A 25,569-nucleotide genomic window follows, 5' to 3' on the forward strand; every position below is an offset into this window, starting at 1 on the left:
GACCTCGCTAAATCGTAATCTTCCAATATACTGCTCACCGAGGCCAGACTCATAGGCAGTGTTTGAAGATGCCTTCCAGCACCTCTGGGACAGCCTCGATGTGTATGCTTTTCCACCGAGTCCGGGCCACTCCCATCTCAACATGACTAGTCTTCCCGAAATGGCCCCAAGTAGGATGGCACCTGAACCTCTATTACTGTACTTCTAATAGAGATTCCAAGAGAATAGCCCCTTCCCCATCCTGTTGTGCCAACCACACATCCAGATATTCTGCAGCTAGGTGGAATTTGTGTGAGGTTATCCAGCATCTCAGAGAAAGGCTTTTCACGCAAAGATGCGCAAAGGATGTCGAGACATCTCCAGAAATCTTCAACTTCAGTGTACCAAGCTAAGTGGGTCATTTTCTGTGGTTGATATCATGGGAGGGAGGGAGTCTCCAAAGAGAAAAGATTTACTCAGTATCAGCAGTGAAAGGCTATTGCTCATCCTTGTGCCAGGTCTTTATGCTGAAAGGAGTAGATATTTCCTCTTCAGCAGAACTCACTATGCTGTATTCATATGGAGTTTTGAACAGTCCTGTCCACTGATAGAGGTGAGGCCATTGCCCTGAGCCATTACTAAGGTTGTGCAATCCTTTAAATATGCCCTTTATGAACTGTTAAGGATTATCTCAGGCAGGAATCTCACTCTTGAAATGGTTATCTTGCTCACCTTAGCCGCCTCCAAATGTTTTAGCGAGCTTCATGACGTCTCCTTTAACGTCGCTCACACTGACCAATGGAGACTGGTCTCGATCTACTTCATCCCCAATTTAGCTAGAACCCAGAATCCGTCACCTCCCACATCCAGGTTTTCTTAGTTTCAGATCATCAACTTACAAGCAGTGATTGACAACATTGATCAGTTGCTTTTGTGTCCTGTGAGGCACTAAGGTGCTTCTTTAAAAGTACACTCGCAACTCGACCTAACCTGCAGAACCTCTTCGTCAGCACAGGGAGAGTTAAGGAGAAGGTGACTAAAAATACAATCTCCCTTTGGCTAAGGAAAGTCAATGACCGTACCCATTTTTCACCCTCGCCATCTGCTCATAATGTTAGAGAGGTAAGTATGACCCATGGATTCTGGAAGAATCTCTCTGTGGTGCAGGTACTCCAGGCAGGCATCTGGAAATAACAGACCATTACCTGCAGGAATCAACTCTCAGGTCCCTAGACACCTTTTTGCTTGGATCTGTAGTAGCTGCATAGCAGGTGGTATAGCTGCCTCAGCTCCTCTCACAGGACCTTTAGCATCAAATCGAGGATAGAGATTACATGTTAGAGTGGGATGAAAGTGAAGAATGACTGGTCATTTCCTTTTCATCTTCTCTATTGGGGCACAGCATCGCCTGTCATAGACCTTTTCGCTACGTCTCTAATCTGGAAACTGGCAGTATTCCAGAAGTCCTAGCAACACTGGTTCTGCCTTCTGAGGAAAGTCCTCAACTGGGTCATATCAATGACCAACCTATTAATGACTCTCATAGCTCTGCTATGGCAACAAGCAAAATGGTACCCGGGCCTTCTACTGCTGCTGGTGGAGGTTCCGCGGGAGTTACCCTCACTTTCCTACCTGTTGTGTCAACCTCACATCGAGATTTTCCACAAGACAGTTACATCTCTACAACTTCATTTCTGGAGGTTATCCAGTATCTCCTCACTGAGAGAGGATTTTCACGACCATTGGCGAAACAGATGTCTTTATACTGTACCTCATTTTATCAGGCGAACTGGGCAATCTTTTGTAATTGATCTCTCCTCTGAGCCACTATCTCTTTAATTACAGAGTTTTTACTGTACCTCCGAGAGGAAAAACTAAGTTCAGTAGCAGCCGTCAATGGCTATCGCTCAGCCTTGAGTCAGGTCTTTAGACTGAAAGGAGTCCACACTTCTTCGGTGGAGTTGTCTACTTTCCCTTTCAAGGAGATGGGGGCAGGCTTTGTTCAACTTCGTCCCTGAGTTCGTTGCGAAGACTCAAAATCTGGCAGTCTCGGACCCTAGATTCACATCCTTTCATATTTTGAGTCTTCAGGAAGTAACCGATGATCTTGACTGGTAGCTTTTGTGTCCTGTGAGAGCGCTAAGGCGCTACCTCAAATGCACAAGAAGAGCTCTCCCAACATGAAGCACCTTTTTGTTAGCTCCAGCAGGGCAAAAAAAGGTCACAGAGCACGATCTCTTCGCGGATTAGGCTGGTTATTGACTGAGCCATTAATCCTTTTTCTTCCAGACTGGGAAGGGCACTTCCCAGACCTCATGATGTTAGGGATGTAAGCATATCCCTGGCCTTCAGAAAAAACCTTTCCGTGACAAAGGTGTTACAGGTGGGTGTGTTGAGTGTCAAACTACCTTCACAACTCACTATCTGCAAGACATAATGCACAGGTCCCTAGATATGTTCTCTCTATGAATTGTGGAAGTGGTATACAGTAGTACTTTTGCTCACTCAGAGGGCTATTAGCAGTTAGTCGATGACTGAGATTACAGTTTTTGTCTGGAATGAATGGAAAGAATGATTGGCCTTTTCTTCCTCTTCCCCTCTCTTAGGGACAGCATCTGCCTTCCCTGTCAGCTGGATCTCATGTTGTTGCTTAGCTAATATATCTGGTGATATAGATAGTTACATTCCCATTCTCTTTACAAGGGGAAGATGGAGTCTGGCTAAAACACGGTGTGTATTATATTCGCAAACTTATTGCTTATGTATGGCTTAGATGGTGTCACATGAGTGTTCACACTCACTTCCCCCATTTGTACAGGCCGTTGACCTGCTCGTACAATATTGTCAAGTCACTGGTTAACGAGGTGTCAGGATGCTCATCATGCTGTTAGCTCATATGTAGCCATCCTGGGTATTAAAGTTTCAGTCAGTTGAAGGGAGACTTTCATCCATCATAAGGTGAGTCTCTTATGTAAAGAACCAATGTATTCATGTCGGAACAAATTACAAATTTGAACGCAATTTTTATTTTTCCTAAGTATACAAACCTGAGTTCTTTACACAAATTTATCTGCCATCACCTACCACCAGAAGTCCTGGCTACAATCAAAGTGAGGTTGTTGTGAGTGAGAAGGTGGATGGCTGGTGTTTCCCTGCTACCCACTGGTAACAACCAGACCGGTCGTTGACACTATTTTCTATTTCCTGTGTAAAGAACTCAGGTTTGTATAGTTGAGAAAAGTCAGAATTACTTTAAAATTTGTAATTTTTCATCAGTATAATATATTACATATCAAATATTACTAAAACAATATACATATGTATGAACTTCTTTTAATCCTTTTTATTATTAGAATTACAATACTTTGCAAAGTGTTTATCACTGAATGGTTTACATGCCCAGGGCCGTGAGTTTCAGCTGTTTACTGGGGAGGCTACTGCTGTGGTAGGGCACCACAGTGGGGGCTTGGGCTTGCCCGGCTGACGTTCTGGTGAGCATCTATTCTGATAGAACTGGAACTGAAACCAGACACCTTTAACCTTTAGACACCTTTACTGTACGGTATATTTGTCAGCAAGAGAATGGATGTTGTACTGTACAGAGAGGGAGAGGGGCAAATATTGTTGGATGCAAAGGAGGAAGGTCGGTTTGAAAACGTCGGCTCATGAGAGTACTTATCGTGAAGCTGTGAATGGATGAATTCTTATTTAATGGGTTATTCGGTTCTCTGTATTGTGATTGGGTGAATCCGCAAAGATAGAACATGCTAATACTGAGGGCTGACTGTATATGCCTTTAGTAGACCTAAGATATGCATAATTCCAAATACCAGTACATTGATCCTCAAGGAAGTTTCTCTGCTTCATCCTCGATCCGGAGGTCTAGCAGCTCAAAGTCACTTTAGTCTCAAGTTGGTCTCACATCAGAGGTATTTGTCTTCTTTAATACGTTGATGAATAGCTGATCATATCAGCTCCTCCAACAGCAAGAAAAGCTTCTCTCTTTTTGTCATGACCTGGGGGTTGCTATAAATTTAGAGAAGTCCAGCTTAGCGCCCAAACAGAAGAAGGTTTACCTGGTCATGAGGATAAGCATGGCAGTATGGAAAGTGTTCCCTTCCAAAGGTTGAGTCACAAGACTCCTGAGAGTAGTGTGACTTTCTTCACAAATCCAAGTGCAATAGTGGCAACAATTTCTGGGCTACCTGTGTTTTCTTAAAAATCTTGTACCACAAGATCATTTACACCAGAAATCCTTTCATTGGTGCCTTAAAGATATTTTGGTTGGCAGCCAACAACTCCCAACACCATTTAGTCCCAGTAAAATAGGAAGTAAGGGAGGATATGTGTACTGGTGATTAAGAGAGGACAATCTCCTAAAGAGAACCCCTAGAATGCCCATCACTGGAGATGCTTGTAATTTTCAGACACATCAAAGAAAGGCTGGGGTGCCCATCAGGTCGTAGCAGGACTTTGGTTTGAGGAGGAGAAGGACCTGCATATCATTCTGCTAGAGGTGAAAGCAGCTCTTCTAGCTCTGCATTCGTTTCAACAACTTCTGTTTGAATCATTTGGTAATGTTGATGATCGACAACACTACATTAGTGGCTTACTGTACATCGTCAAACAAGGAGGGACAGCCTTTCATTACCTCTGCAATTTATGGATACAAGCCCACTTGTGGATGGCAGAGATAGTAGTAGACCTTTTATCACGTGTTGCTAACTCTAATATTGGCTTTTTAATTTTTTTATTTTTCTTTCTTGAAGGAATGGATAAGGGTTCAGACAGACTGGCTGTTTGAGGAATAGATTAAAGGAAGAATACAAAGATTTGCAGTTGTATGTAGGTAAATGATAGATATGTGATAGGTGTATGTGCAATTTGCCTCTAATGTCCTCATCCATGTTCCTGTTGTGGGGAATGATTGAATGCTGTCATTCCCTTGGTATATGTTTGCGTTTGACGAAGACTACAGTGGTGTCTTTCTGACTCCTGCTTCACCTGTGGAGACACTGAAAGCCGTAACAGCTGTTGATGTTGCCAGGGGCCTCTTCCCCATATGAGTATCGTTGTAGGTTTTCTTGACCCCAAAGAATGCGACAAGAAGCATATGCGCACCTCATCCTCTTCTAGTTCTTCCTTCTTCTCTACCTCATCTTTGTAAGATTTTTGAGATACCGCCATTTCAAAAAGATGTCATCGAAGAAGTCCAAGAAGACCGACTGACATGAGTCATAACCAACCCAGTCTTGGAAGGTGTCTTGTTATATGGTACAGGTGCTCACACTTCTACTTCCTGAGCTTGGTCTCGTACCGAACTGAGCGTGTCTACGGTCGTTGGGATGATGGTTTACTGTATTGCTGGACGATTAACCGATCTCTCACTTTCTTATGAGAGAGCTAACTCAGTATGCGGTACAGGGGCTTACACTCTGGTTCTCAGCGCATGGTTTCATACTGAATCTGTATGCACATTGTCATTCAGGAGGAAGGACACCAAACTTCTTTACTTTCTTTTCCACTGATCTTTCTCTCTAAGTATACTTTGGTTCTGAAGGGAGATGAATTGGCTTGTGGTGTAGTGGGTTTTTATGAGTGACCAGGCATTCACTCATATGAGCGTGACAGAGAATTTGATCCTCAGTCTACTCACAATTGATCTCTTAGGGATTTGTCTCCCTGTAATCAGTCTTATGGGGATCAGTCACAGCGTGATAGTTTCTCTGCGTGATCATTCTCCTGGTGACTCCTCTGACTCTGTTGATGTTCCAACCTGCTTGCTTGTACAACAACTAGAATATCTATTACCTGTTCTTTCCTGCCTGGCCAGCCTGTGGGCCACAGCCAAGTGACAACCCAGTACCGCTCTTACTAGCACCGAGATGCCCCATTGCATGTGCGCAATTGACGGCAAGTTTCTACACCACTGAGTGATGCCTGATACTGACTTCTCTGCTACCCCTTTCAGAGGCTGAAGTGTGTTACTTCATCAGCTTTTTGGGGGCACAGGAGCCAGAGGGGATTCTGCTTTTGTAGGGAAATCTGATTGTTGATCATCTTACCCTTCAACCTCTTCAGATTACTCTCCAGATTCTGTTCTTGGTCTGAACTGTGTATACTTTGGGTGGTAGGAACTGTCTTCCAAAATGCGTTTCAAGACATCTTCCCTTGCGAGGGAGAAGGGATCCGGGGCTCGACATCCCAACAGCGTCCAACTTGTGTCCAGCACAGGTGGAGAATCACGAGACAAAGTATTCTTTCGGTAACGTTCTTGCATATATTAGTGAGTGGAATGAACTCGGACATGCTACCTTACCTCTTGTGAAAGGAGATTTGACGGTCATTGATCGACGTTTTGTTGTTCCTTAAGGATTTAAGACCTCCCTTGACTTGCCATGGTCAGAACTTGTTGGCAAGGTCCTGGATAGAGTTGAGTTAGACCCTGTCTCCCTCACTCTCTTGACTGGGGAGATGTTACATGCTATGAGGTGCAAGCCTGTTTCCCCTTACCGTCGATCCAGCAGTGGCATCATTGGTAACGGGTTTTACCTGTGGAGAGACCCAAGTCTGAGGGAATGGTCTTCTCAGTTCTTGAGTCTGCTGCCATTGAATCCTCTACCATATCCAGCCTTCAGGTGACGTACTGGATCAACCAGTGGTTTAATGCAGTCCCCTACTTCACCACTACTCATAATTGATAAAATTTGGGAACTCTGATGAAGTATAGCAATTTGGACTGGTTTGGGCAAATCAGTCGACAAACCAATGGGCTAACTGGGTCCTGAAGAGGGAATGTAGTTGTCTCCTGGTACTACAGCCAAGTTGGACAAGAGCAAGAGGAGGCATTGGCTATGAGTAACGGCCTGGTGCTGGATGCTACGGCCCTCTTTTCTTTGATGAACGCAGAGACGATAATGTAGAACTGGAAGAAGCCTAGCTATGACTCCCTTGTCCACTGGACAGTAACCTTTAAGCCCTTCAAAGGCAGCTGCTGCTAGATCCCCAGTCTTTGTTACTCCTTCGAGACCTTTGGTATCTGCCACTCTGAGATCCCAAGTCTCTGCCACTCTTGCAAGATCAGCTCTGAAGAATTTCTGATTGTCCCAAAACCCGATCATGACCTCCAGCTGCTTCTTCTTTGAAGCCTATACCTCAATCAGCGCTGGGGTAGGAGGTCCAATTCGAGCAATACCATTATTGGGGTTGGAGGTCCAACTTGGGCAAAGCTTTATAAAATTAGCAATACTGTATTGGGTTCTCCTTAGCATTTAGGAATTAGCAGTCAATGGTTCAGATAAGACATCCTTTACCTCCCAGTATCTGTGGAAGTATAGCCACAAATACTTGGGTACCTTTACCCTTGACCCTGTAGTGGCTGTTCATCAGGCTATATAGCCAGCCAAGCTCTCTCTCAGAAGTAGTTGCATCTCATCTAAGATAGCGTTTTCAACGTAAGCCTAGCTTTGAAAGTAGAATGACTGTGGTTTTCTACACTTCTTTCTTCCTTCTCTCAGGGGTGTGTAGCAGCTGTGGCCACTATAAGCTGGACCGGACATGAGATCCAAATGAGCTCTGTAAATGAGGAACTTTTCTTTTCAGGCCTGATCTGTTAAGAAGTATCTCCCCCATTCCTCCAGATGAGGGGGATGGTGGACAGAATTTATGCAATCCATTCCTTAATGCACATACATTCAGATAACATATTGTATACTAGGATATACGTTCTCCTATGACCAATTATCATTTCTCTTAGTATGGGGCTAACGTAATGCTTCTGACATATCCTTGCTCAGACCTTTACGAGGTTGACTGGAGTCAGCACTTTCATTTTTCTAGGTAGATTTTGGTTTATGCAGACTTACTCCCTCCTAAGGATGAGTCTCCTTTTAAAGTATGATGGTACAGTATATATTTATGTAGAGTTAAGTTACAAATTTTGCAAGTAATATATATTTTTCAATATTAAACTTACCCGATAATCATGTAGCTGTCAACTCCGTTGCCCGACAGAATTCTATGGAGGGATACGCCAGCTATCACAATACTAGAAGGGGGTGTATTTACCAGCGCCACCTGTGGCCAGGTACTCAAGTACTTCTTGTTGACACCTCCTCAATTATTCCTCTGTCGTGCTTCCGGCAAGACGTTCTGGGATACGCTTATGTTCTTGGAGTATTTTCACGACTTTGGTGAAGTATTTCTCTTTGATTTCGGCTGTCGCTTTACTGGAAACTTCTATATTAGCTTAGTTAGCTTTTGGAATTAATTTGATTAATTATGGTGACGAAGAGAGTATGAACTCTCGTTCACCTTTCAATGGCCGACCCTTCCCTTAGACGGAAGTGTTGGTGTCTAAGAGAGTATAGACTCTCTTTCTTAATTTTGCTTAACAAAAGTTATAGATTTATTTTATATCTCTCCGCCTCTTATAGGCCTCTTCGATTAACTTCCTTTTATTATAAACTTATTAAAATTAATTTTTATTTGTTTATATTCGACCTTCCTAATAGTAGGCGGTCTTTTCTTGGTACCGAAGTTAATTAACATTGAGCCCGTCATTTCGGTTTTACCTGTTAACATATTATGCTATTTCCGCCACAGAGTTTGAAAGAATTTCTTTGATAGTCTCGTACTTTTTTCAAAGTTGAACTAACGTTTTGTTTTGTCTCTGCAGTTGTTGACGTTCAGAACGTTCAGCTTGCACTCTATCGTTACGATAGAGATAGAATGTTCACGGTTTCACGTTGCAGTAAGAGTAACCGTGTCTAGTGTTTTGTTCATTCTTTCTTAACTTAATGGTTTTGATCCTAATAAAGGAACTTTTCATTTTGGGAAATATTTCAGTTTTTTCCTTTAACAATAATATGTTTTTACGATATATATGATTGGGCTCTTCTCTCAGGTTCTAAGTCAAGAGAGAGAGAGAGAGAGAGAGATAGAGACGGAGGGAGAAAGAGGATAAACGTTTCATTCAAGCCTGCCAGGCGTACGAGTAACGTGTTTATCGTTTTTGCTCTTCTCCCTAGTCTCTTTAGGGGAAGAAGGTAAACGTTTCTAGAGTGATCTAGTGTTTAGTCTCTTTCCAGCCACTGAATTATTTATCTTTCATTAGATTTTTCTGTTACATTGTAATTCTGTTTTCGCAATTACTAACTTTTGAGAAAGGATAGAATTGCGTGTTTCAGGTACAAACCACTTAAAGTTTCGAGTTCAGTGAAATAAGTGCAAACAGAAAATCAAAGTGATAAGTGATTAGCGCAAAGTTCAGTGTTGTGCGTGAGGGTACTTCTGTGCGCGCCAGTCGTCCTCCCAGTCCGGGACCTCTTGCAAGCTCCCAAGCCCAGGGGAGAAGCAATGTCGAAGGGCAGAAGGGTTCAGCAGGCCTTGATCGGCGCACAGAAGTATCCTCGGTGGTTGTGGGCGTGTCTTACCGAGACCGTCACTCCCACCCGCAGACGATTGAGCCCTTATTTTGCTCGTCTGCAGAAGATATTTAGGGGAGAAAACGCTGGTCTCAGGTCTCAAGACCTCTTAAACGTTAAGTCCAGACCTATGCCAGACGTACGAAGTTAGAGTTCAACAACCCGGATGCAGTCCTTGGGTTAGCTCTGACTCTCCTCAGTCATTAGTTGTTATGCACTCCGCCTAAGAGGAGTAAGGTTCTGCCACAACAGAGCTCGACTGTTAAGGCTTTACCTCAGCCTACTGTAGTTTCTGCCGACCCCAAGTGGACTCTACTACAGTCCATGCAAGCACAGCTTTCGGACTTGATGCGTGAGTGTCGGGCTGAGAGTGTTGCGCCTCCGCCTCCGCCTACACTCCCTCCGCCTACGCTCGCTCCGCCTGATCGCAGTACCACCTGCCAGGCGTACGATGTTGTGGACTCTACTACAGTCCATGCAAGCACAGCTTTCGGACTTGTTGCGTGAGTGTCGGGCTGAGAGTGTTGCGCCTCCGCCTCCGCCTACACTCCCTCCGCCTATGCTCGCTCCGCCTGATCGCAGTACCACCTGCCAGGCGTACGATGTTGAGCCACGTGCTGAGTTTGCTGTTCCCAGTGGTGTTCAGCCTCCGCCTTCCTTAAGGCAACCTTTACAATGGGATCAGGAGGATTATACCTCTCTTCCTCCGCCTCCACTTGCTGCTCCACCAGTGATGCAACAATCGGTTGAGGTACAACAACCTCTCCCGTCCATGAGTCAGTCTCCTCAGCTCTCGCTGCAGCGAGCTCAACCCTCCACAAGGCAAGCTCCACAACACCTTAGCCTTGCGCCTCAGGAGCCTCAGCTTGCGAGACATTTACCTTGTTCTGCGCAGCCTCTTCCTCATCGCGCTCCGCTCACACCACAGGAACTGGAACTTGCTACTCCTCTTCCGCCAACCGCTCAGCAAGCGCAACCCTTGGGTTCAACCACTCATGCTAGGAGTCAGCCTCCTCCACCCATGCGCCTTCCTTCTGCTTGTCTTTTATTCAGCCTTTGCAGACTGAGCCTCAGGTGTTCCCTCAACAGAGTCTTGAAGAGGAAACCACAACTATTGTTGTTCCAGCTCGTTCTGACTCTGCTGTTCAGCATACCTTACCTCCATTTTCAAACCATATGATAATGGAGGTTATATGTATTCCTTGCAATATATTTTTAACAAGATCGCAAATATGGCAAAAATCTGAATCATGAGTTATGAATGTAAGGTAAATATATTATGTTGATATTAAAACCCCATGCAAGCATGCATAAAGCACTCTAGCACTGGTCATGGAATTTCTGAGAAATGTTAAACGCCATGCACACGCTCTGCTTTCCTTACAGCAGGCTCTGCTTACAGCAGGCTCTGCTTACTACATGCTCTGCATACAGCATGCTCTGCATACAGCATGCTCTGCATACAACATGCTCTGCATACAGCATGCTCTGCATTCAGCATGCTCTGCATACAACATGCTCTGCATTCAGCATGCTCTGCATTCAGCATGCTCTGCATACAACATGCTCTGCATACAACATGCTCTTCATACAGCATGCTCTGCATACAGCATACTCTGCATACAACATGCTCTGCATACCTTACCGCATGCTTCTCAGTCACACATCTTTGGTTGTTGCCAACTCACTAGACTGTCAAGCAGTTTCATAACGTTGCCTTCTAGTCTGCTGCTTTTGCACCAGTGAACCCTCACTGAGAGAACTTTGCTTTTCTAGGATATGGTCCCTGTAGATGAGAAAGTTCTTTTCTCCCTCCTTCTGATATTCCCTTGAGGACTCTGTCATTTGGAGGGAGCCTTTAGCTGCATAACCTCTTATGGACTTTTATTTAAGCATAACATGCTTCCAGGGAAGGTAATGGTTCCACTTCAGTCGCTAATCCCGTCTGTTACCACACCTGCTCCCATAGACCTTGAGCTGTGTTGCATGACATGCAGTCCAAGCTTAGTCCTTGTTAGAGGATTTTTTGTTTACGGAGTCAATGTGTCACGGGGAAGACGTTCAACAACCAACAGAAGTGACTTGTTGTGACGCAGTGCGGCAACCTCAGCAACCCGATAAGGAGTTGTCTGTACGACCCAGACAGTCTAGACAGATTCGGGTTGTCACTGTACTTCCTCGCTTGCCCATGATTGACAGTTCACAGACTGTGCAGCAGTATCATGATCTTGTGTCCGGCTCCGTCAGACGACTGGCTTTTAAGAGCTCCCACAAGTCGTCGCTGTCTGGAGATTTTCAAATGGATTATGGATCTGACCAAGGAACTGGGCCTCCTGGTCAATTTTGAGGAGTCTCAGCTCGTTCCATCCCAGACCATTGTCTCCTTGGGTATGGATCTTCAGAGTCGAGCTTTTCGGACTTTTCCGTCGGCCCCAAGGATCTTCCAAGCCCTAGAATGCATCCAGAGCATGCTGAGAAGGAACCGATGCTCAGTCAGGTAGTGGATGAGTCTAACAGGGACACTTTCATCGCTGGCCCTGTTCATCGTGTTAGGGAGACTCCACCTCCCCCCCCTTCAGTATCATCTAGCTGCTCACTGGATAAAGGACATGACGCTAGAGACGTTCTCAGTTCCTGTTTCCGAAGAGAAGAGGTCTTCTCTCGCGTGGTGTAAGAACAGCTTTCTTCTCAAGGAAGTCTACCTTTGGCTGTTCAGAAACACGACCGCCGTCTCCTCTCGGACGCATCAGACACGGGCTGGGGTGCGACTTTGGACGGACAAGAATGCTCGGGAACATGGAATCAGGAGCAAAGGACACTTCACATCATTTGCAAGAAGTTGTTGGCGGTTATTCTGGCCTTGATAAACTTCAAGTCCCTCCAGCTTAACAAAGTGGTGGAGGTGGACTCTGACAACACCACAGCCCTGGCTTACATCTTCAAGCAGGGAGGGACTCTTTCGTGGAAGTTGTTCTAGATCGCAAGGGACCTACTCATCTGGTCTTAAGATCGAAAGCTAACTGGTAACGAGGTTCATTCAAGACGGTATGAATGTCATGGCAGATCACCTCAGACGGAAGGGTCAGGTCATCCCCACAGAGTGGACCCTTCTCAAGAATGTTTGCAACAGACTTTGGGCCCTGTGGGGTCAGCCAACCATAGATCTGTTCACTACCTCGATAACCTAGAGACTCCTGTTGTATTGTTCTCCGATTCCAGACCCAGCAGCAGTTCACGTGGATGCTTTTCTGCTGGATTGGTTCCATCTCGACCTGTATGCATTCCCGCCGTTCAAGATTGTCAACAGGGTACTTCAGAAGTTCTCCTCTCACAAAGGGACACGGCTGACGTTGGTTGGCTCCGCTCTGGTCCGCGAGAGAATGGTTCTTAGAGGTACTGCAATGGCTGGTCGACATTCCCAGGACTCTTCCTCTAGGAGTGAACCTTCTAAGTCTACCTCACGTAAAGAAGGTACACCCAATCCTCCACGCTCTTCGTCTGACTGCCTTCAGACTTTCGAAAGACTCTCAAGAGCTAGGGGCTTTTCGAAGGAGGCAGCCAGAGCGATTGCCAAAGCAAGGAGAACATCCACTCTCAGAATCTATCAGTCTCAAGGGGAAGTCTTCCGTAGCTGGTACAAGACCAATGCAGTTTCCTCAACCAGTACCACTGTAACCCAGATTGCTGACTTCCTGTTATATCTAAGGAAAGTAAGATCCCTTTCAGCTCCTACGATCAAGGGTTACAGAAGTATGTTGGCAGCGGTTTTCCGCCACAGAGGCTTGGATCTTTCCACCAACAAAGATCTACAGGACCTCCCTAGGTCTTTTGAGACCTCAAAGGAACGTCGGTTGTCCACTCCAGGCTGGAATCTAGACGTGGTCCTAAGGTTCCTTATGTCATCAAGATTTGAACCTCTCTAATCAGCCTCTTTTTAGGACCTCACATTAAAAACTCTTTTCCTCGTGTACTTGACAACAGCTAAAAGAGTAAGTGAGATCCACGCCTTCAGCAGGATCATTGTTTTCACATCTGAAACGGCTACATGTTCCTTGCAGCTCGGTTTTTGCTAACGAACTTCCTTCACGTCCTTGGCCTAAGTCGTTCGAGATCCCAAGCCTGTCCAACTTGGTGGGGAATGATCTGAAGAGAGTACTTTGCCCAGTTAGAGCTCTTAGGTACTATCTAAAAAGGTCTTAACCTTTACAAGGACAATCAGAAGCCTTATTGTGTGCTATCAAGAAACCTTCTTTTCCAAGTTCTAAGAACTCAGTTTCTTACTATTCAGGCTTCTGATTAGAGAAACACATTCTCATCTGAAGGAAGAAGACCTTGCTTTGCTGAAGGTAAGGACACATGAAGTGGGAGCTGTGGCTACTTCAGTGACCTTCAAACAGAACCATTCTCTGCAGAGTGTTATGGATGCAACCTATTGGAGAAGCAAGTCAGTGTTCGCATCATTCTATCTCAAAGATGTCCAGTCTCTTTACGAGTACTGCTACACCCTGGGACCATTCGTAGCAACGAATGCAGTAGTAGGCGAGGGCTCAGCCACTACATTCCCATAATCCCATAACCTTTTAACCTTTCTCTTGAATACTTTTTATGGGTTGTACGGTCGGCTAAGAAGCCTTCCACATCCTTGTTGATTTGGCGGGTGGTCAATTCTTTCTTGAGAAGCGCCGAGGTTAAAGGTTGTGATGAGGTCCTTTAGTATGGGTTGCAGCCCTGTATACTTTAGCACCTTTGAGTTGATTCAGCCTCCCAAGAGGAACGCTGCGCTCAGTAAGGAAGACGATCTTATTAAAGGCAGAGTAACGGTTCAAGTCGACTTCCTTACCAGGTACTTATTATTTCATTGTTATTGTGGATAACTGATTATATGAAATACGGGATACTTAGCTATCCTTTAGTCTTGTACACTGGTTTTTCACCCACCCCCCTGGGTGTGAATCAGCTACATGATTATCGGGTAAGTTTAATATTGAAAAATGTTATTTTTATTAGTAAAATAAATTTTTGAATATACTTACCCGATAATCATGATTTAATCGACCCTCCCTTCCTCCCCATAGAGAACCAGTGGACCGAGGAATAATTGAGGAGGTGTCAACAAGAAGTACTTGAGTACCTGGCCACAGGTGGCGCTGGTAAATACACCCCCTTCTAGTATTGTGATAGCTGGCGTATCCCTCCATAGAATTCTGTCGGGCAACGGAGTTGACAGCTACATGATTATCGGGTAAGTATATTCAAAAATTTATTTTACTAATAAAAATAACATTTTCCTAACTATACAAACCTAATTCCCTTTGCTTACAATTTCTACCTCAACCACCAAGAAAGTCCTAGGGCTAAGATTAAAATTGATTGTCTACCTGACTGACAGGTGTGCGAGGCTTCCCCACCACCTGATGGTTGTTAAGTACTGTAACTTGAAATTTCAAGTTCCAGCCTTTGCTGAAGTCATTCACCTTTCAAAGGGCTCAAGTTTATATAGTTAGGAAAAATACAAATTACTTTAAGAATGTTAGGTGTTTTCTGGCATAGTTAGTTTATATTATGTACGTACTGAATTTGAATTATGGTTGCGGATTTTAGTGGTCTCTAATAATTTTTCTTGAATTTTCAGGACTCGTGTTGTTTTCCAAACAAGATAATACACCATTGCCATGGTTTTAGAAACAGTTTCTAGCAGCAAAGCTGGTACCATCCGATCTCTTCTTATCCGTGCTTGGAGGGAAAGGTGGTCTGATTTACAATGGGGTATTCACATCAAAACAGTAAGCATTATTATTAAGTTTCTTGAGTCATACATAAAATAACGGACATTGTTATACTTTGAAGCTATTTTGCTCATGATTAATAAGTTTACAATTGAGATTTCTTTTCTCCAATAGGTTTTGCCGAGGGCTGTTAGCGGGGACATTTATCACCTAGCTGATTACATCTTGCAGCAGGCATTGATGGGACCTCTTCCTAACAGTCTTATTTTGTCATACCTACGCCACTCCCTCAGTTCACAGGTGTAGTTTCAGTTTTATAGTTTTGTGAAAGTTAGTACAGTATTTTCTGTTTATGAAGTATTTTAAAGTTTGAATAAAAAATCTTTGTTTATTTTTCTTATGCATTATTTATTTTTCAAAATAAAACTAATGAGATTTCCTTTGGGAGAATATTTTTCTAGCAATGTTACAGTACTGTATATATTGGAATTAATTTATCTTTTTGTTAACCTTTTCAGATTGTTTCGTACGGAGGGGTCATAGAGAGTATTAGTAACTATGACGGTCTTCACAAACCCCACTGTGTCCAAGCGTTGCTAGAGCTTATGAAATCAATGATGGTGAGGTTTTTGTTGGTAGATTAGAATGTCCTTTACAGATTACTTTCATTAGATATCAGTGTGGTTTTACATTGAAATTTGTACAGTAATTGGTCCTAATTTTATTTTTGCAATGTTATCTGATTTCAAATAATAAATCTGTTCCATTATCATCTAATATGGTAAAATAGACTAGTGTATCAGTCACAAATCCCAAACTTATCTTTATGGTGGCACACTGTAATCATCTACGTCACATTTGTTCTTACACGTATACAAGCCATCGTCTTTTAATAGGAGGATGACTTCCGCAAAGCTGGAACTTCCTTTAAAGTTTCACGAGGTATTTATAAATACTGATGGGTAATGGGGAATCCCCTTCCACCTGTCATGTCAGCAAGATTAGAACTTTTGACTGTTCGCATACATTGCGCACTTACTCTTGCTGCCTCTCAAATTTTGGCTGCGTCAATTTTTTTGCCTTTTCTTTCCAAGATATATGAATAAGTGTTCAGACATTAGATTGTGACCGGGTAAACTGAATGAAGTAAATGAAAAGTGAAAGAGTATGCATTTTTTCTGGGTAAAGCTGGTAAGAAGAATGGCAGAGGGGATTCTCAAACCTTCAGCGCTGAGATTTCACTGGAGTGTACCTGTTTTGAGTAAGATCCTGTCTCGTGCACTTGCTTTACAAAGGTGATTGTAGAATCTTTGGTGTGAGCTCTTTTCCTCTTCCCATTGATCTCGCATTTTCTGCTCTGATGTTGGGATTGCTTTTTAAGAGATTTGAGGCTGAAGGCACAGTCTTTTCAACTCTTTAGTCTGCTACTATGGAAACCTCTTCCATGGGAAACTTCCTGGAGACCTCTTGAATGGACATAGTTTTCTCTGCCACTAGTCAGGATTTGTTAAATCCTGAGATGTTGGCCAATTACAGCAAGTTCATTTTGTCAGGTGCAAAGATGGTGACCTTCATGGCACACCAATCAGTTGACCAATGAGCCAACAGGGTCCTGAAGAGGAGGCATGCTGTTGTTTCTCGATTCACCAGACAAACTGAACAGGAGACGATGTTAGCATTGAGGAATAGGCAATGGTGGAAAATTAAAGGAATGCTTGTCATGACTCCATCATCCATGGCATAGTTACCTTCAGGGGTGCAGTCCCTTCAAAGGTGGCTGTGCTGAGATGAAAGCTGTCAGGATCAACGTTGAAGAAAGCTCCAGCTGCCTCCTAAGCCCAACCAGGACCTACAGTTGCCTCTTCCTCTAAGAAAAGAACAGATAGTGCTCCACCCTTTCATGCCCAGTCTGGCAATTTCAGGAGGGGCAGTAGAGGCAAGTAGGACAGAAGGATAGACTGAAGTATTCAGGCATCTTCTCCATTGGCTGAAAGCAGGGGCATGCTTGTCATGCCATTGCACAACGTGGCAGTGACATGGAGCAGAGCAGTGTGGTGTAGAAGTCCTTCCGGACAGATACTGGCTGACCTTTGAAGATCTCTTACCTCCCCTGACTCTCACTCTGGTGGTATTCCAGGATTACCCTCTAGAATCCCTGAAACCTCTGGCTTTGTCGTTAGAGGTGAAAGTAATGAAGGAGAAGACTGCCCATAGCCGGTCGAGACAGTTCTCCGGTGTTTTATGGTTAGCTCTTTCTGGTGGAAAAGTCGACTGGGAATGGGAGATCAATCACTGTCTTCTCACTACTGAACAAAATTTTGTGGTCAAAAAGTTCTGAATGGGAAAGCTTTCATCTGCAACTTGTTTGAAATTGATATCTTTATCTGAAGTGGAGTTATGTTTGAAAAACTTTGAGGCATTTTTCTCTTTTTTTACAAAACGGTGCTTGAGACGCTATGATCCTATACGCCTCATATGTATATATGGTCAGTCTCTAGGACATTGTCCTGCTTGATAGAGCAATGTCACTGTCCCTTGCCTCTGTCATTCATGAGCGACCTTTAAACACCTCCCCAAACCCCTATTTATATTTAAAAAATCATATCTCTTTTATTTATCCACTCATGTCATACTAGCGGCAAACAGTTTTATTTCTTCACCCCAAGACCTAAATTCATACTACTGAAAAAATATTCATGCAAACTGAAGGCATAATACCATAACACTGAATCAATCAGTATCCTCTTTCTCATGTCTTTTGTCTTTAAATTCAAAGCCGTCTCCGATCTTTACTGAAGTTTTATCATGAACCGTTGCATTGATTTATTATTGGAAAAAGGTCATGTTGATGCTTAATTGTGTTCCTTTCTCCTTTTTAGCTTTCGGGTCAATGCTCTTGATACAAGATGCTGAGAAAGACTATGGAATATACAGGGTAGAATACACAGTTGGAAATTCTTCTAAGGAGGGCAGACTGTATACACTACACTTTTGTGTATGTGTACCAGCATTGTAGTATAGTTGATGATTCCTGATGCTCAACACAGTTACATTTGAAACTAACTTCTTCTTGTACAGATCAGAATGAGGGGAACGATCTTTCTTAGATCGTTTCATACAGTGAGAACGATCTCTCCCACTGGGAGGAAGACCACTCCCTACAATACTCACATGGAGATTCCACTGAACATTTTTTACCTCTACATGAAGGACAAACGGGGTGAGGATGCTCTTCTCCACGTCTACCCTTTCATAAATGTACCACAGAGCTGACCATAATGTCGAAAAGTACACACTCGTAAGTCACAAGTAATAAAAGCATGCAAGTGACAAAGAATGGCCAAGACACAAAAGTCATAAACACTAGCACTACAAGGATATCAAGTAGGTGATGGGGTTGTCTGATTGCAGAAGAGAAGGATGGCACATCCAACCTCCTTCCCAGCCAGAAGCACTGTAGGTCAGCGCTTGGTACAAGCGTAGCAGCAGTTGCCCAGCTACGCAGCATGACGTAATCAACAGATTTCTTTTTGACTGCCTGGCCATAGAAAATGAAACTAGAAGTAACCCCATATAAATGGCTCAGGTTTGTATAGCTAGGAAAAATACAAATTATATAAAATTTGTAGTTTTTGGTTTCGGGAGTTACTTTAACTAATTATCCCATAAGTATGAAAAGAAAGGGAATTTTAACGAAATATTTTGTATGCGCATTCTCCATTGCTGTATGAAGCTTCTTGAATTTAATTCAGGATTTTGCATTTTTCTCCCTTTATATTGGCTTACCAGCCAGTCCCATTAGGGCTAGTACTGTACAGGAAAGCCAATACAATCCGATTACCAAAGAAAAATTTTTTCCCTGATCAAGAGGCAGTGTATCAATGTGCAAAGCACAAACTCAGTGAGTATAGGGGAGGCCTGCAAATTTAGGCTCATTTGAACTTGCTAAAGCACCATAGAAGCTGAACATTGTCTGCTACGAGTGAACTCATGTGTAGCGTTCTATAAAAGAATCATTATTCTAGTTATCACCAATGTACTTACATCACAACCAACCATCAACCTCTATTCTTCTTTAGTCGGCCAACAGAACCATACAAAATTTCTTGATACGTGTCTGCTGTGCTTTAAAGCACATCATTAAGTTTATTACCTGTGTTCAGGTTGTTTCTCTCCTTCCTGCTTTATCTTATATAATGCATTCATTATGGCATTGACATTCTTTAATTGGATGGTTGTTTACCTTTGTTTGGCATTTCACCGGTTCGGCTGTGTTGCTATTCATGCATGTTTTCCTTGTCAGTCGGGTTCACCATACATCATTGCTGTTTTCCTAGCACCCTTTCCTTTTGCCATGTATTGATTGCCCATGACTCATTTTTCTTAGTTGTTGGTTACTTGCTTCTGTGGTACACTTACTATTAGTGTTACATGGAGGTACTTGCTTGATTCACCTGATTATTACATTCAGTTATAAGTTACAGTGCTCTTCATCACATCTAGGCCAGATAACTCCATTGAGGTAGGCTAGATGGTTTACAGTGTATATTATGAACTGAGTTATTTCTCGCCCGTAAGTTATCTATCGTTATATCCTTGGTAAGATTAATCTGTGATAGGATTAGTTTATCATCCAGCCTTACGCAGGATTCCTAATTCATTTTGTAGTAACCTATATTTAGATGGTACTCTCAGGTGTACCTTGGCGGGGGCGAATGCTGTTCTTGTCCTGCATTGGGTATATGTCCTGAAAGGAGATGGATATTTCTTGATGTTATGTATTCTCCTAGGTAAGGGGAATATGTGCCTGCCCTCGTACAACTGGGTGTGTCTTGTGATAGGTCTGCTGGGTAGTCAGTCTTACTTACGTTTTGTATCCTCCCATATTTGTCAGATGTGGGTTTTGGGAGGATACAGGATAGTTAGGTAGAGCCACATGTTATGTAAAATTCTTCCTATTTCAAGACTGGATAGGCATTCCTGCCCTCATACAGTCGGCATTTGTTGTAGATGGGTCTGACTGTGTAGTCACCCTTTCTTCATGTTTTATCCTTCCATATTGATCTGATATGGGTATTGGAAAGAGACTGGAGAGTTAGATGGGCTTGCATATTATGTCTATTCTTCCTGTGTTAAGACTGAATAGTCTCGGTAGAATAACATAGTACGTAATTCTCCCTACTTTTTATTATTGTTATTAATTAAAATATAACCCTAGTTGGAAGAGTAAGATACTATAAGCCCAAGGGCTCCAACAGGGAAAAATAGTCCAGTGAGGAAAGAAAACAAGGAAATAAGTAAAGTACAAGAGAAGTAATAAGCAATCAAAATAAAGTATTTCAAGAATAGCAACAACTTTGAATTAGATCTTTCATATATAAACAGCAAAAATGTAAAAAAGAAAAAAAATGTTGAATGATGAAATAAGATAGAACAGCATGCCTGATTGTACCCTCAAGTAAGAGAATTCTAATCCAAGACATGGTACAGAGGGCCTTTATCCTGTGGCTTGGTAAACCATGTGATTATATGAGCTTGGGGTATTTTCATACTGTCACCAGGGATGCAGTGTGATATCATGGTCTTGGGAGATTTTTTGGTTTTGTGTGTGTATCTCTCTTAGTGTGGTAGTACCCCCCCTTCCCCCCTCCTGGGTGAGGTATAATGTGTGTTTTCATTTAGATGATTTCTGTTACAGATGAACAATATTAAGTTTAAATGCATTTGAGTAGGATGTGATAACACAGCTAACCCTAGATGAGGTCGCAAGTGTTGTCGAGTACATAGTGATTGTTATGTTGATTGGGGTAGGCCTTGGGACCCTGAGAGATGTTCCATATTTTTGAACTGGATTAGTTCTGGTTGGAATTGGATCCTGAAGCTGTACATTGTAGAGCCAAGGCCATTTTTTTTTTTTTCAATGTGGGTGAAACCAGAGAGATTTACAGTCGTTAGTATTGATATCTCAAATTCAGCAGTTTGAGGTTTCGGAAATGGAGCCCTAGTGGACCGGGCCTATCCATGTTGTTGACTTTGGATCCACGGATAACCTAGACCCCACAGAGAAGGGAGGAAACTTTACTGCTGAGTCCCTCAGAGAAGGCCTCGGGTTGCTCAGAGAAGTATCACTGTGGGGAGAGCTCAACAACCACACCTCTTCCTAAGTTGGATCCAGGTTAGGGTTCTATTATGCAAGTTACCATTCCGCCTGGACTGGGTATGCCTGCGTCCCCTGTAGATGCTGCTCTGATAGGTGGAATAGGAGAGGCTTCGATCACCTTCCTCTATGGTTAGCCTGCTTCTGGTGTGGTCCGGCCAGGTACCATTGACCTGTCTCCCGACTTTTTCACAATTCAGCCTAGGGATCCTGCTGTGGCTGGACCTTCTAGTTTCTAGCTTCCAAAGAAAGTTTTTATAGGAGTTCTTTCTTCCGGCCCTTTGGATTCGGCCATTGCTGGTCCTTTGGGTTACCAGCTTTTAAAAGATTCTCCAGTAGAGCTGCTTTCTTCTGTTTCAGCAGATTCGGCTGTGGCTGGACCTTTTGATGTTAGGGCTGCTTTCTTCTGTTAACGCAGATTCGGCTGTGGCTGGACCTTCTGATGTTCAGCTTCCAAAGAAGGCTATATTTTCTGGTTTTAGGGTTTTGGCTGTTGCTGGGCCTTCAGGTTTCAAGATTCCAAGGAAGGGTCCAGAAGGAGTCTTTCCTTCTGTTCCAAGTGCTGAAAGCTCAGTAGTTGAGGGGGTGTGGCAGAAGATTTTTCTACCTTGGTGGGAGATGAAGGGGATTTAGTAGGTGGTGCACATTCTGGCCAGAGTCCAATGATTTTAGCCAATTTTGTGAAGTCTTCTCTAATAAATAGGATGCTCAGGTTAGGACCAATCAACTGGGGGTACCATTTTCCACTAGTCCTAGATAACCTTCGGGTTGCAGAATTTAGTGCCCAACAGACCCTGTTCAACTTAGTGTGTGCTATGGCATCCTTGGAAGTGGGGTCTACAGCGGGTTCCAATATGGCCACTTCAGCTGTGATCAAGCTGTTATGAAATCTTGTTTATGAAACCTTCCTAAACTTTATTAAGGCAAATTACAAGGTAAGGTTCCATGTTCTATCTGCTGTTAATTTGGGAAAAGTGAAGGCAGAGGAATTTCTGTACAGCAATCCACAGTTTAAATCACTCCTCCCCCAAGCCTTTGTGGACAAAGCCAAAGCTAATGAGCAAGCAATGCCACGTCACTTCAAGAGAAGTGAAGGAAAGGCTATAGCCCTTATCTTAATAAAAAAGAAAACTCCCTTTCATAAGGCCACTTCCAATAAGTTCTTGCAACAGGTTCCTAAACTTCCCACTAAGAGACCAGCTTTCATTTCTTATTCCAAGCTCCTACCTACACAGGTTTCTTTGGGAGGAGAGGAGGCACCAAAGTTACCCCTCCCAAGGAGAGTCCATGTACTAGGGTTAGTCAAACTTGGTATTTCAGACCAGAGGACGCCTCTGGAGATCATCCAAGGAAAACAGAGGAGCCAGTAACTCAAACAGAGGTATGGCGTTCGTCAATGAGGGGTATCAGGTTGGAGGTTGTCTGCTTCATTTTCAGGAACGGTAGACATTTTCTAGGTGGGCACAAAGTATAGCAAAACCTCCATGTCACAGTTTTCAGTTTCATGAGGCCAAGATGTTGAAGGGGTCATAGAAAGGTACAAGTTTCAAAAATTACAGGGCAGACTATTCAGTGTATGGAAGAACAACTCCCTGGAGGTAAAAGTGATCCTTTACCTGTCTCTCCTCAATAAACACGTTTGGTGCGACCCATTTAAAATGAAGACTGTCAAACATGTCTGTCAATTCCTACACCAAGGGGATTGGATCAGTACTATACAGTAGATCTTAAAGGTGCCTATTGCTACATCCCTATTGCCCACCACTTCTGACCTTACCTTGGGTTTTGGCTCAGTATGGGTGTGTAAAGGTTCAAAGCAATGCCATTCAGCTTTAACTGTAATTAGTTCAAAGCAAGAGTCATATTCTTTGTTTCGAGCCACTTCTCTTCCAGACAGCAGCTGCAGAAGATTTTGGGCCCTCATCAGTTTGCTTTGATTGTAGACGTTGTGTTGAAGAACAGGCGGAAAGATTTAAACCAGGTGTTGAGGAGGGTATCTTGGAGGGGACTTCTTGACCGTCCCGCGCAATTCCCCATTCAAGCAAGAGGATTCTCAGGCGATGCCAAATTCCTTGGCCCATCCTGGGTTCCATGATCATTCATACGGATGCTTTTCACATAAATGTATTGGAACTGATTGTGGTCTTTCTTACACTGAAGAGAATTGGTCCAAGACAGAACTCCGATGTGAAGATTTTCATGGACAATTAGGTAGCAGTCTGTTGTTTCAGGAAAGGGGGATCATGGTTTAGATTCCTTAATGCATTGACCTTCCCCATTTTAAAGTTCCTTCAGGAGAGGAATGTGTTCCTCTCACCATTCTATCTGCCAGGTTCACTCATTGTAGTGGTGAACGGCCTGTCCAAGCAGACAGTCCTGCATACAGAGTTGACCCTGGGCCAGAATTATTTTTGGGAGGTCCTGGAGCAAGTGCCAGATCTCCAAATACTGAATACCTGTATGCTATAAAAGAGAACCAGAAACTTCCACTATATGTAGCTTCAAATGTGGATTCTTAAGCAGTGGGAAGGGATGCTCTGAATTTAGATTAGAACAGATGTTCGTCGATTTATTTGTTTTCCACCGATGAGTTTGATTTTGAAGGCTTTGAATATCCCTCAGAATTTTTCAGGGACAGCTGAGCTAATAGTACCACTTTGGCACAAAAGCCCATGGTATTCACTGCTTTTGTATCTGCACAGCTGTATCAGAAAGTGGGAAGACGGATTACCTTTACTTCTTCCTTTGTAACCCAGAACCTTCATGCATAGATTTTCTCTCCCACATTTTTGAAAGGAAATTCTCATCCCACCATTTGACTTATTTGATGAGTGGCAAAAAGGTATACATCCTCAAGACAATACCAATCAGTATGGGAAACATAGATGGCTTTCCTACATAGTCAGTCCCCTGGTCAGATAACCCCAGATTTCTTGGCTTCTTTATGATTCACCTCTTTGAAGAGAGGAAGCTCCAGCCATTGACTATACTCATATAAATCTCTTTTAACAGACTCTATCAAGTGTGCCTTTGACGTGGATCTCGACTCGAACATGCTTCGTAAGATCACCCAGTCTTTTGTCTTAAAAAGAACATCACCACCCACTCCTGCAGTTTCCTGATCTCTGGATAAGTTCCTGAAGTTTTTGATTGGGTTGGACAACTCCACCATTCATCTTAAACAATTGTTATCAAAAGTAATATTTCTAGTATCTTTAGCTTCAGGAGCTAGAGTCAGTGACCTGACGGCCTTTTGTAGGCATCGGGAGTTCCTTACAATAATTCCAGGTCATCTTTTAATTTTGACTCCGGGTCTCCTTTTTCTAGCCAAAAATTTAAAAGCCCCTTCAGAGACAGGAGATATACTGTTTCTCGGCTCTAGAGTCAGGGAATAACAATCTTTGTCCTGTGTTGACTTTGAAAGGTTATATACAGTACAGAGATCCATGTCCTCAAAAGGTGATTTGTTTCAAAATACCTAGGCCAACAAATCCCTTTTTACAGAGGCCATCAATATTTTATTGACCTCCTTGATTAAAAAAAGCTTGATCCTGCATCCATACCTAAAACACAAGATATGAGAAAAATTGCTTCTTCACTAGTGTTCTTCACTAACAGCCAATTTCAGGCCATCCAGAGATTTACGGGTTGGTCTGGCAGAGGGTATTTATCAAAAACTACTTGAAACAAATCCAAGCAGTACAACATTCATGTGCAGTACTCACTGCATTCGGGATCCATGCAAGGGTAGCATGGGAGGAAGGAGCATTTCAACCAGGTCCTTCAGGAGAAGCGGACTAATTGAAGGTCAGTCAGCCAACAGTCTTTAGTCAGCCTTGATAGTTTTTCTTCTTATTCTGGGAACCTGGACATGGATTGTAGGTTGTGCTTGGTTGCAGAATGTTCTGGAATGGACATAATTCTACTGATTGATACTCTGGTTCTTAGTCCTGTTGGACCACACAGCACTCCAACTCCAAAAAGGGAGTTTTGATGTAGGAAAAATCTTATTTTTGTTGAGGTACTGTGTGGTCTCTAAAAACCCTCCCTCCTCCCTAGCTTCATGGAGGAGAGTGGAGTGTAGTTCGTATGGCCTTGATCATGATTGGTGGGGTTGATGTTTGGTTGTGATGTAGGTACACTGGCGATAACTAGAACAATGGTTCTTTTATAGAATGCCACACTTAACTTCTCTGGTAGCAGATGATGTTCAGCCTCTGAGGTTCTGTGGCAAGTTCAAATGAGCCTAAATTTGCATACTTACCGAGTCTGTGCCTCACAC

At 43.2% G+C, this 25,569-nt stretch overlaps 1 protein-coding gene across 5 annotated transcripts in view; it reads left to right on the forward strand.

The window, feature by feature from the left end:
• Positions 1–25,569, forward strand: part of MED24 (mediator complex subunit 24) — a 349,247-nt gene that overhangs the window by 100,500 nt on the left and 223,178 nt on the right. For all 5 annotated transcript variants that reach the window (XM_068389049.1, XM_068389044.1, XM_068389055.1 and 2 more), the window contains 3 exons: positions 15,037–15,187; positions 15,305–15,430; positions 15,649–15,750. In XM_068389049.1, the coding sequence (XP_068245150.1) occupies positions 15,077–15,187; positions 15,305–15,430; positions 15,649–15,750 (339 nt within the window). In that variant the 5' untranslated portion in view covers positions 15,037–15,076. The remainder of the gene's footprint in view (positions 1–15,036; positions 15,188–15,304; positions 15,431–15,648; positions 15,751–25,569) is intronic.

The sequence above is a fragment of the Palaemon carinicauda genome, chromosome 1 (genome assembly GCF_036898095.1).
Source record: "Palaemon carinicauda isolate YSFRI2023 chromosome 1, ASM3689809v2, whole genome shotgun sequence".
Classification (NCBI taxonomy): domain Eukaryota; kingdom Metazoa; phylum Arthropoda; class Malacostraca; order Decapoda; family Palaemonidae; genus Palaemon; species Palaemon carinicauda.